Source organism: Numenius arquata, chromosome 22 (assembly GCF_964106895.1).
Source record: "Numenius arquata chromosome 22, bNumArq3.hap1.1, whole genome shotgun sequence".
In the NCBI taxonomy this organism is placed as follows: Eukaryota; Metazoa; Chordata; class Aves; order Charadriiformes; family Scolopacidae; genus Numenius; species Numenius arquata.
Genome location: NC_133597.1, coordinates 440,070 through 450,610, shown reverse-complemented (window position 1 = coordinate 450,610; position 10,541 = coordinate 440,070). Strand labels below are relative to the sequence as shown.

General features: G+C 56.3%; 2 protein-coding genes across 2 annotated transcripts; both read right to left on the bottom strand.

Moving 5' to 3' along the window:
- Positions 1-692: 692 nt before the first annotated feature.
- On the bottom strand, positions 693-5,626 carry REXO2 (RNA exonuclease 2). The gene is made up of 7 exons (XM_074162386.1): positions 5,487-5,626; positions 5,320-5,403; positions 4,867-4,944; positions 3,134-3,245; positions 2,246-2,354; positions 1,877-1,930; positions 693-1,113 (listed from the first exon to the last, which is right to left on the bottom strand). The coding sequence occupies exons 1-7, from the start codon at positions 5,616-5,618 to the stop codon at positions 984-986; spliced, it is 699 nt and encodes a 232-aa protein (XP_074018487.1). The 5' UTR covers positions 5,619-5,626; the 3' UTR covers positions 693-983.
- Positions 5,627-5,884: 258 nt separating this feature from the next.
- On the bottom strand, positions 5,885-8,869 carry RBM7 (RNA binding motif protein 7). The gene is made up of 5 exons (XM_074162385.1): positions 8,724-8,869; positions 8,393-8,555; positions 7,723-7,825; positions 7,234-7,327; positions 5,885-6,697 (listed from the first exon to the last, which is right to left on the bottom strand). Exons 1-5 carry the CDS (start codon positions 8,817-8,819, stop codon positions 6,302-6,304), a joined length of 852 nt encoding a protein of 283 aa, XP_074018486.1. The 5' UTR covers positions 8,820-8,869; the 3' UTR covers positions 5,885-6,301.
- Positions 8,870-10,541: the final 1,672 nt, after the last annotated feature.

Below are 10,541 nucleotides of genomic sequence, written 5' to 3'. Positions count from 1 at the left end.
CACAGCCACCGAACGGTTCGATTACTGATGTGGTTTTTCCCAATAATCAGTAATAAGTTTCATTTTTTCGGTCTTACCGCTTGTGCCATTCATTTCTGGGACATCGCTGTTGTCCCTGCTCTCCATGTGCTCCTGGTTCGCAGGTGGCTGTTTACCTGTGCACATTGTTTACCTGTTCACGTGATTTGCAGGTGGCTGTTAACTATCCAGAGCTACGTCACGGCTTCTGGTAATAATCTGGATGCTTTAAGAATGCTTTTGTTATTACTCCGGTATTCTGAAACACATTGCTGAAGGGAGCAAAAGTTCTTCTCCCGACATATTCCCCTTTTAAACTTCGCTTTTCTGGCCCGCACACCTCAAAAGCAGCAAGTCCTGCATTCTGTGCCAGCCCAACCCACCCTTCAGGTCGGGGAAGCAGCTTTTCACGTTTCTCATGAGCGCACTGTGGGAAGGGGAAGCGCTACAGGCCCTTTCCCAGGGATTATTCCAGATGGATGGAGCTGCCGTGTCCATCCCTCCGTCCCCCGCTGAGGGACCCGCGGCAGGTCGGGGTCTGTGCACACCCACCCCCAGGCGCACACACCACTGAACCATTTCCCCGAGCGTCTTCCTTCGCAAAGCTCCGAGAGGCCGGTTCCCCGGCAGCTCACGGGGAGCCCGAGAGAAAGGCTGTAGGAAATCACTCTCTTTGAACAGAACTGTGTTTATTGTATAGTGAAAGACGGCATCTAAAACCAGAGGAAGAGGAGTATCAAACAGCAGGGTTTACCTAGGACGTACAAAGGCGCTGCCAAGGCTCGAGTGTGTCGATTCCTTGCTCGCACAGAACAGAAGCGGGAACTCGGGCTTCCTTCTGCAATTTAACGGCTGTTAAGAAAGGAGGTAACTGAGGGCTGCAGCTTCTCGGGAGACTGGCAAACGGAAAAGAACCTGGAGACGCATCGGGTACGTGCCACGGGCTGGCAGGGCACGAGGAGAAATCAGCTGGCAGTTTTATCGCTTTCCCCGTTCTCTATTAGTTTCCTTTTCTTTTCATCCGTTTTCCTCTTGAAGATGCTATCTCTGTAGAACTGAAGCTCTTTGATGCTTTCCCTGATGTCATCGAGTGCTCTGAAAGAGAATTAAAGGAGGGTTTCAAAGCGCCTGCGTGCATCTCCAGCTGCCTCCGGGTTCCAACGCTCTGGAGCCCACACTGGATGCCCACCCTGTGCACACAGAATATAGGGATTTACCAGAGCCCACGGGTCCCACAGGACCCGCTGTCTCCTCCCTTGGGAAGGACTAGAAAATGTAGCTTTCTAGAAATACGTTTTAATGTTGCACAGAATCTTTCCTTCCAAAACCTCAAGGCAACAGTGACTTTGAGGGATGCCTCAGCGGCTGGCAGGAGGGTAACTCACAACTAATCCCTTCCAGAGAGGGGAGAACAAACTCTCTGACACATTGGGAACCCAGAAAATAGCCAGGAACAGAACCCTCATCCCCCCATTTTCCGTCTCCCAATTTCAGTGTCTGTGAACAACTGCCCGGCACAAGGACAGGGAAAAGCCACTGTGAAGCTGTTTTCACCCGATTTCTCACTCTGATGGCTGAGAAGTGCCAGATGTATCGACGTCGCCAAACCGGCACCTTGGCTCAAACAGCACAGAGTGAATCGGAACAGATGAGGGAAGTTCTGAGTCTCTGCTTTCCCAGTCCCTTTCCCTGCAGTAACCGGGCTCAGATGTACGATGGGGAGTGGGAACACGCAGCCTCCGCCACCGCCCGCATCGGAGGCACCAGGAATTCAAAGGGAGCTCCACGGTCTGCTCGCAAGGAGGACGGTTCCCAGCGACAAGCCCTGCTCTCTTACAGACCAAAGCAGAAGCCTCACCTGTGAGAAGCCGCCTTCTTTGGTGCAAACTCATATTCTTCTGGATACCAGCGTCTGCAAGCGGAAAAAATGCCACTTAAGAACAGGAAACTGGGATTCAAAAACACATCCGGCGGGTGCTGCTGTGGGTTGGTTACAACCAGGGAAAGAATTTGGGTTTCACTGCTGTCCGGAGAAGCCACAACCCTGCGAAGTCACCTCACGGCTCCTCCTGCGTGTCCCCAAACAGAGGGGATGAACGGCAGAGGAGCTGCGGGCAGCCCTCTCCCTGCAGCCTGAACCTTGTTTCAGAGGAGCCCGTGTTGGTGCCACTTACCAGGCGCCCCTGGATTGTCTTTCACACGACTGCTTAATTTGGGGAACATTTACCTGCAAAGCTCTTTGACGGTGCTCACATCAATGATCCTGTAATGAAGATGCCTCATGAACTGAGGCATGTATTTGTCAAGAAATTTCTTATCTGCGTGAACAGAGTTACCTACAAAGACATAAAACAAGACGTTACTTCCAAGACACGACAAAGGCGCCACGAACGACGTCTGAGCGAGCAGTCGGCAAAGGGAGCTGGGGAAAGATCACAGGCTCTGGAAAGCTGCTCGCAAGCAGCTCACTTATCCCCTTTTCTAGTAAATATGATTGTAAAGGTTTGTCAGATTTTCATTGCAGGATCACACGCGGTTTACATCCCTAATCCCGCTATTAATTCTTCAGTGAGTGCTCCTGCAATTTGTGTCGCACAGGTAAGTATCAAAGTATTATGCAAGAATCGGGTTTTCCGCCAAGTGAAAGTGGGCGTCGCTATTAATTCCCCTCGGCACCAGCCCCAAGAGCCCTGGGAACCTCCCGGACACGGTTCCAGGTACCAGGACATTTGGACGATTCATATTTGGCGCTTCCTTCGATACACAGAGTGAGGAGAAGACGCCACGGGGTCTGCAGCTCAGACGTTATGGTCACAGGTTGCTGTCACCATTGAGGTCGCCCGCCCCAATTACAACCGTACACAGAGACATTAAAGCCAAGAAGAATTGCCGTTTCCTGCAGTAACGACGTGCAGTATTTGCCGCAGGGAATCTGCCGATGGGGTGATGCTGTTACCGAACCTCTCCTCACTAAACGGGTTTTGATTCACATGTCAGATCTCGGCACAGAGAACTAAAGCATCCCCGTCTCGTGCAGCAGCGGGGCTTCGGCACCCAGCTGGGAGCAGCAGGAGGGATGGCATCGTTAGTATTATTAAGAAAGAACACACTTTACCTGCAAGAGGACAGAGCCCCGGCGGTGTCTGTTGGCGTACGAAGGACAGAAACTCATACTCTGCCTGCTGCAATGAAATTTTACTCTCCTTCACAGCCTTAGTAAGGCCAGACTGCAAAAAAGAGCCATCCGTCAGAAATCAGAAAGACGCTGCCATAAAAAGTACCTCCAGAAAGGCTCCACAGCAGATGGGCAGCCCCCTCTAAGCAGCGTTTGCTCCCCGGGGTGCCCAGAAGTACCCGCTGAGCCCCGTGGTTCGGCATTTGGGGACATCTCCTGGCCGTTAGTCCCCTCGGGATCCCCCTGAGCCTGACCGACGCGCGCAGGGCACCGCTCGGGAAGTACAGATCCACACCAGCAAAGGCGATGGCCACACAGTCCTAACACCACCGACAGTCCTCTGATTATTTTGGTTTTGGGGTTTTTTTGTTTTGTTTTTCTTTCCCGGTTGCTGTACTTTCTAGGGGCTCTTCTCAATTAGCAAGACATTATGCCAGCCTCGTTATACACCTGTATCTACGCCATCCAGGAGAGTATTACATTTCTCTCTGCTTAAGGAGAAGCATTCGCCTCCCCACACAGAGCAGGAGGTATAAATAAACAGAAATAATCAGGATCCCGGCTTAAGTGTTTATCAAGATTCCTATAAATCAGAAAAGTTCCTTCCTTCTTTTTTTTCCCCAATAGTTAAATGTCAAATCTGCTCCAAGTGTTCTCAGTGATTTATTTCCATCTGGCTACGCTATATATTTCCACGACTCTGCCGCAGAAACCTACTTGACAGATCCAAGTGGTGGTTAAAAAATTCATTATGTGGCTGCATTTTCATCTGTATTCTAATTGCTTCTCTTTTCTTAGTCAATTAAAAATAAGTAGCTCCTCAGGAGCAGCGATAACGAATGCTACCATCTTCAATTCACTCGTGAGCCGAAGCCGAGTTGGAGTCCTCGACTGGAGAAGGGGAGAAGCACCCATCACGGTAAATTAATATTCATTTTTCCAAACTGTTGCTAATCCTTCCCGGGGAGCGTGAGATGCCGAAGGGGGAGGAGGGGAGGAGTTATGGGTGTCTCAAAACTTCAGTCCTTAATTGAAAACTAACTTGAATTTCAATTCGTAATCAGGGATTGGAAAATCCATTTGCTTTCTCGCTGCTGGCAAGGAGGAAGCTTTCTTTGGTGGCTGAAAGAACGAAATATAATACAAAAAATAATCTCTTGCCGCAAAAGTAAGGCTTTTGGTGAAAAAAATACAGGAGGCTTACAGCCTGGGGGGCTGGGAGGATATACAGTGCTGAGGGGACAGGCAAAAATGACAATGCCACGTTTACAGTAAATGGGTCTGTTTAGTTCTCCAAAAATCTGAATTTGCAGGGATAAATTTGCATTTTTCCGGCTCTGGAGTACTCTACTATCCCAAGTTAGGAAAAGCCGGGCTACAAAGTGGAAATGCAGGGCCATCCTGCGGCCGAGCCACGGGATGAAGACTAAAGACGCAGGAAGTTGTGCCACCAACGACCTGCGAGAGCCTGGGCGAAACATTACGCATCAGCTCCTCGGTACAAAACAGGGGTGTCTCCCATCCTTTATCTCCTCTGTTTGACTGCAAACTGCTCAGCATGGGAGTTGTCCCTTTTTAAGTGACTGTACTGCAACTAGTAACTCTGAATTATACGTCACGCTCATCCTTGCAAAGAGAGAGAAACCGCAGCGTGACTGCTCTAGAAGGGTTACCTTCCCATGGTGCTCCTTGCACCACTCGGACATGCTCTCCAGCAGCTCGTCGGGCTGATTAATGATCAGGTTGGGACCCTGTCGAGAAGAGAAAGCCACGAAAGTAATCAGAAGTTGTTCTGGAGCCAGCTGTTGCTCCCCCAGGTCCAGCCTTAAGACGCAGTGTGGCCGTGGCAGTGACCCAGCACGCTCGGTGGCCGGAGAAGCGGCTGTTGGGACGGTGCGAGGCGGCCACTCTGCCAGCCCAAGGTAAGGTGCGTGTCCCCAGGGTCCCCTCTGGGCCCCGAGCGCCCGGGCTGGAGCAGCAGGAGCCAACATGGCCAGAGCAGTGGCCGCCCCGGGCAGCCAGGCCCGCAGCCCGGCAGTCATGGCCTCTGGGCACAGGATCTCCCCGCCGGAGGGGCCGGGCGGACCCGGGGACCGTGGGGACAGGGCCCGGCGGCGGCTGCTCACCTCGGCCAGGACGTTGAGGTCGGAGTCGGTGATGAGACAGGCCATCTCCAGGATCTGGTCCTTCTCCACGTCCAGGCCCGTCATCTGCCACACAGGGAGCGGCACCGTCAGCGCGGCCGCGGGCCGCCCCCCGCTCCCTCCCTCCCCTCCCGGCCCGCGCCCCGCACCTCCAGGTCCACCCAGACCATCCGCTGGCCCATGCCGCCGCCGGCCATGCCCGCCGCCCGCCGCCGGCCCCGCCACAGCCGCCCGCCGCAGCTCCGCAGGCGACCCAAGCCAGCGCGGCTGCCGCCCAGCATCGCCGCCAGGCCGCAAAGCGCCGCCGCCGCACTACAACTCCCGGCAGGCCCCGCGGCGACTGTCCGCGGGCGGACACGGGCGGCGAGCGCGAGGGCTGCCGGGAGTTGTAGTCCGGGGGCCGGCAGGAAGTAACCGCAAAGCGGCTCCGCGACTGGCGACGGCCTCTCCCCGCCCCGGGCGACACCGGAGGGACCGGGGGGCGCCCGGCCCCGTTAGGCGGAGCCGGTGGGCGGAATGAGGACGGTTGACCCGCGGGTTTTTTTTTCAGGGAGACGTTTAATGCTCTTCCCAAGAGAAGGAAGGTTCCAATGTCCTGTATTGAACTGGCAGCAGGGGGTATTTCGGGTGCCATGAAGCGTCCGTCCGTCCCGGCGCCGCCTCGGAGGGACACGGAGACGGCCCCGGCCACCCGCGACAAAAATACAATCGTGCTCTACAATATTAACAGCAGCCGCCTCTCCCCAACCGTCACACGCTGTTCTTTTTTCCCCGCACGAAGCCCTGAAGAGCGGAGCTAAAACACCTCAAAGGCGGCGCCAGTTCCGGGGACTAGGGCTACTTTTACAAACGTTAAAAGGCAACCGCCAGGGCGCGAGGGGGATTTTTATACACAGACTCGGTAAGAAACAGGTTGAACTTTCTTTGCCATCAAGTTCTTTCAAGCCCACCGCGGAGGCCTTAATTAATGCCGCGAGGGGGGCCACTTGGCCTCTCTGTAGCCCTCCCTCCGGTAGTCGTAGTCGTGGCTCCAGCCGTCCCGGTGCCTGTCTGCGTAGGGGGGTTCCTCTCTGCCCCCCCGGTAGTGGTGCTCGCCCTCGTGGCCCCTCTCCTCGTAGCCGTACTCCTCCCTCTTGCCGCGGCCGTAGTCGGGTCCCCGCTCCCCGAAGCGCTCGCGCCCGAAGTGCCGGCCCTCGGGGTGGTAGGGGTGGGCGCTGGGACGGCCCTTGCGCGGCAGCTCCGGCCGCCGCGGCATCTGGGGGGCCGGGTGGAAGGTGTGGGGGGGGTAGCCGGGCGGGGGGAAGGGGGGCTGCTCGTACTTGCCCCCGAAGGGGGGCTGCTGCCACCCGGCGCTTTTCATCTGCAAAGAGAAGAGGAAAAGGGTCAGGGGGGGCACTGGAGCCCCTTTTGGGCACAGAGAAACGCTGACCCCTGCGCTGGCCCCAAATCGCACACTAATCACGCTGTAAATATGAGGGAAAATGTGAGGTTTTGGTTTGGAAAGGAGACTAAACAGGAACTTAAGAGAATAGCTGCTACCCCTTGCTTCATCTGCTTTGCTGGAGGTATTTAAAAGACGGGTTGACGTAGTGCTTAGAGACACGGGGTAGCGATGGGTTTTATCAGGGTTAGGCTGATGGTTGGACTCGATGATCTTAAAGGTTCCTTCCAACCCAGACAATTCTATGATTCTGTGATCTAGAGCTGAACTCCTGAAGCTCAAGGCCCTCCCTGACTGACCACCCGAGTACCAGGAGCCATAAATCGTCTGAATTATCCTCTCAACGCTCCAGAAGTACATTCCCACCGCCTCCCACAACCGTTACAGGGAAGGAGGACTCAAAAGCAGAGACATCTCTGCCGTGTGCTGTCTGTCAGCCCAAGCGAGCAGCGTACCACCGCTTGTCTCTGGAGGTTCTCAGCAGAGGGCAGAGACCGCTGTGCCGAGGAGAATCCCGCTGCTCCCATACTGTCAGGACTCCTGTCATATCTGCAGAAAAAAAAAAGATTAGGAATTTTAGCCTTAAAGATGAGACTACTGCAGTCCAAGGGGCACTGGCATCTAATCATGTTACTCCCATTAGAAATGGAATAAGAGTCCAAGCGTCAGCCTTGAGCTCACCACCGGGGTCAGAAACTGGTGCGGATGTGCCTGCCTTGTGCCTTTGGCAGTGCTTTCCCCACCGGACCTTCCCTGCGCTCGTGGGAAAACCCAACACTCTCCGCAGCAGGATTTCAGGCACCGAGCAGGCAGGGCCTCAGGGATGCAAGTACTTACTCCACAGGGGAGAAAGAGCAAATTGGGCTGGGAAAGAGAGCCCGGGAGGCAGCGACTCCTGCTTCCCACCTCCCACCCCGCACGGGTACCTTGTACGGGAGTCGTACCGGCTGCAGTTGGTTGCAGGGTGCGGGGTGCCAGAGGGGCTGGTGCTGGCGGCTCCGTGCGGGGAACAGGAGGGATTCCCATCGTGAGATGCGTGACTGCTCCCTGGGGAGAAACGAGCGTTTCATGAGACTGACAAACAGGAGCTGGAGGAACCTGGGTTTGGAGTGACCTTGTCAGGCACTGACGGTTGCCACACAATTAGCTCCCGAGCTCTGTCAGTGCCCTGCCAAAGCACACCATCCAGCCTCCAAAACACGACTCTGCAACTGCCCTAATAAGATGCAATCGGGTGGCGATATTCTGGCCAACGTGCCTCGTTTAACTGACCCCAGGTGACACTTTTACTGCTTGTGTGATAATTTAGAACAGTTTTCAAGGGTACAGAACGAATAGTAATTAAAAAAAAAAACCCACACAGCAGAAGCCTCCGGGATTCTACGTGGCCACGGTGGGCAGGAAGGTCCCCTGCGGAAGCAGAGGGACAAAAGCAGCCGCCTGCTCGGCCCCCTCGTTCCACGGAATCATCGGCCACCAGGAGAGTGACCGTGTGGCAGGAAGCACGCGCAATTTACCCAAATAAACATCAATCTGTCAGACTTTGGGCGGGGGAGCTGCCGGCAGTTGTGGTCTCCCCCCAGTAAGCTGTTTCAAGTCCGGTTTTGCGGGCACCTGATCGGAACTGGATCTTGATGGGCCGCCCGTAGAGCTTGATCCCGTTCAGGAGGCTCAGCCCGTAGGGGACGGACTCCTCGTGCTTGAAGTTCACGAACGCGAACTGCTTGGGCCTCCCGTCTCGGTCCTTCGGGATTTTAACCTTGATCACGGGGCCTGCCTGCCGAGCCAGAAACAAAACCCGTTAAACGGCGGTTGAACCGGGGGAGGGGGGGGCCGACGGCGGGGCGGCCCCTCGGAAGTTTGTCCGCCGGCGGCCGCCGTACCGCGACCCGGGCCCGCCCCGCCATGGCGGCCGCGGCCTCGATAAAGCGCGGGCGGGCGGTACCTGGTGGAAGAGCTCGAAGATGAGCTCCTCGGTGACTTTGGGGTCCAGGTTCCCCACGAACAGGGTCCGATCCGCCTCGGCCGCCGCCGCCCCCATGGCCGCCGCCGGGCAGCCCGCGCACGCCGCTGCGCAGGCGCCGACAGCGTGACGTCACTGCGTCGGCGTGCGCGCCCCGCCCCTTCCGGTGGGTCGGGCCCGGGGGAGGAGGCCGGGCCGTGGCGATGGCGGCGGCGGGGCCGGTGTGCGGTGGGGGAGCTGCGGGCCTGGGGGCTCGGGGCGGCGGGGCCGAGCGAGGAGGCGGGGAACGGCGGGCTCGGAGGGCCCGCGGCCTGCATGGGGCGGACGGGGGCCGGCCTTCTGCCGCCTCGCGCCCTCCCGGGCCTCGGTAACGCCGGGGGGCTGAGGCCCCTATCGCCCCTATCGCCGTTCGGGTCGCGACAGTGCCCGGCGTGTGAGGGGTCTCTCAGTTCCTCTGTTGTTTCCACACTATCGCGAGCGTCCCTCAAATAAAGTGAGTGGCTCTGATCAAGCACTGCCTGGTGAAATCTCTCATACTGATCACAAAGCCCCAAAATTCCTTGTTTGCGGGTAGGAAAGCCCAGGAGGATTCCCGGCCATGCGCGGGGGAAAGGGGCTCTCTGCCGGCCCCTGACCTTTTTTATCTCTTACAAGCTGTTACTGGAGGAGCCCGGCCCGGTGTGAGCTTGGGTCGCGGCGCCGGGTCCCCAGAAGGCAGCATAAATGTGATTTTCTGCCATAAGAGCGGCGGAGGGAGAAGGAGCAGAGGGGGAGCCGGCTGCGGAACAGTGCGTTTCGTGCTGTCGTTCGGTTTTGTTGCCACGATGCTCCGCTTGATGGCCACCACCGTCCCCATGAGTGCCTCCCGTGGCCGCACTAGCCGGGGGGGCTGCGGGGCACTCCCTGTCAACGCTTTAATGTGAAGGGGGCGCTTTGGGGTTCACGTTTGGGTCCAGCGCTGGGTGGCGTCTCCCAGTTATTTGCCTCTCCAACTATTTTGCCAAACGGCTCCCCTGTCCTCTGATCAAGCGCGGTTCTTCCTGGTGACTCCAATCCCCTGGATGTTTCCGAAGGTGCCGGATGTAAAACAAGGATGTTTTCCATCTGGAAAACTTTTGAAAGGGAAAGTTTGAGCCTTCATTTTTCATTAGGTTCCAGCGTGTTATGGCAGATTCTATTTTCTTGTTAATTAGGCGCTGTTCATTTTCTTCACTTCATTACTTACCGCCGCACCTAGAATTTATATTCATTTGGTTTAATCGTGTTCGCCTGGTTACGTTCTAAACAGTTACTCACTCAGAAAGGAAATTATTACCTCGCTCTGCCAGGACTTCCACTTTGCCTTAATTTCCCTGGAGCCTCGTTTACTTTTCTCCGCTTTTTTCCCTCTCTGGGTCCCCGGGGGCTCGGCTGGGAGCGGCGCCGGCGTTCGTGCCGTCCCTGGGGGGGCTGCTCCACGTGCAGGGCCGGGCCCCGCCGCGCTCGGGGACCCCTCGAAGGTGCTGTTGGGCCCCGGCGCAGCCTCGCTCGGCCCAGGGTGGGCAAAGGGCGCGAGGAGAGATGGGGAAACTATTTGGGGGTTTTCACAGGTGTGCCCTGGCAGTTCAGTGGGGTTTTTTCCCTTTTTCTGTTACTATCCGATGCCCCTTTTGCTCTGCAAAGAAGCAAACTGGTAAGGCAGAAAGTTTTTTGCTTTTGGGGGCAAAACCCTGTTCCTTAGCTGCCTATTTTCACTCTTAATATACAAGCACTCTGGAATATTGCAGAAACTTCAACCAATTCTGCTCCAGAGGCAAAATG

What these genes read in the sequence shown, in the direction of transcription:
- REXO2 (XM_074162386.1), bottom strand. Translation starts at nt 5,618, where the DNA reads ATGCTGGGCGGCAGCCGCGCTGGCTTGGGTCGCCTGCGGAGCTGCGGC. An exon ending in TGGTCTGGGTGGACCTGGAG is followed by an intron (nt 5,404 to 5,486) that starts GTGCGGGGCGCG and finishes CCTGTGTGGCAG; the next exon opens with ATGACGGGCCTGGACGTGGA. An exon ending in GCAAGGAGCACCATGGGAAG is followed by an intron (nt 3,246 to 4,866) that starts GTAACCCTTCTA and finishes TCTTTTTTGCAG; the next exon opens with TCTGGCCTTACTAAGGCTGT.
- RBM7 (XM_074162385.1), bottom strand. Translation starts at nt 8,819, where the DNA reads ATGGGGGCGGCGGCGGCCGAGGCGGATCGGACCCTGTTCGTGGGGAAC. An exon ending in CAAGATCCAGTTCCGATCAG is followed by an intron (nt 7,826 to 8,392) that starts GTGCCCGCAAAA and finishes GTTTCTCCCCAG; the next exon opens with GGAGCAGTCACGCATCTCAC. An exon ending in CCTGCAACCAACTGCAGCCG is followed by an intron (nt 7,328 to 7,722) that starts GTACGACTCCCG and finishes TTTTTTCTGCAG; the next exon opens with ATATGACAGGAGTCCTGACA.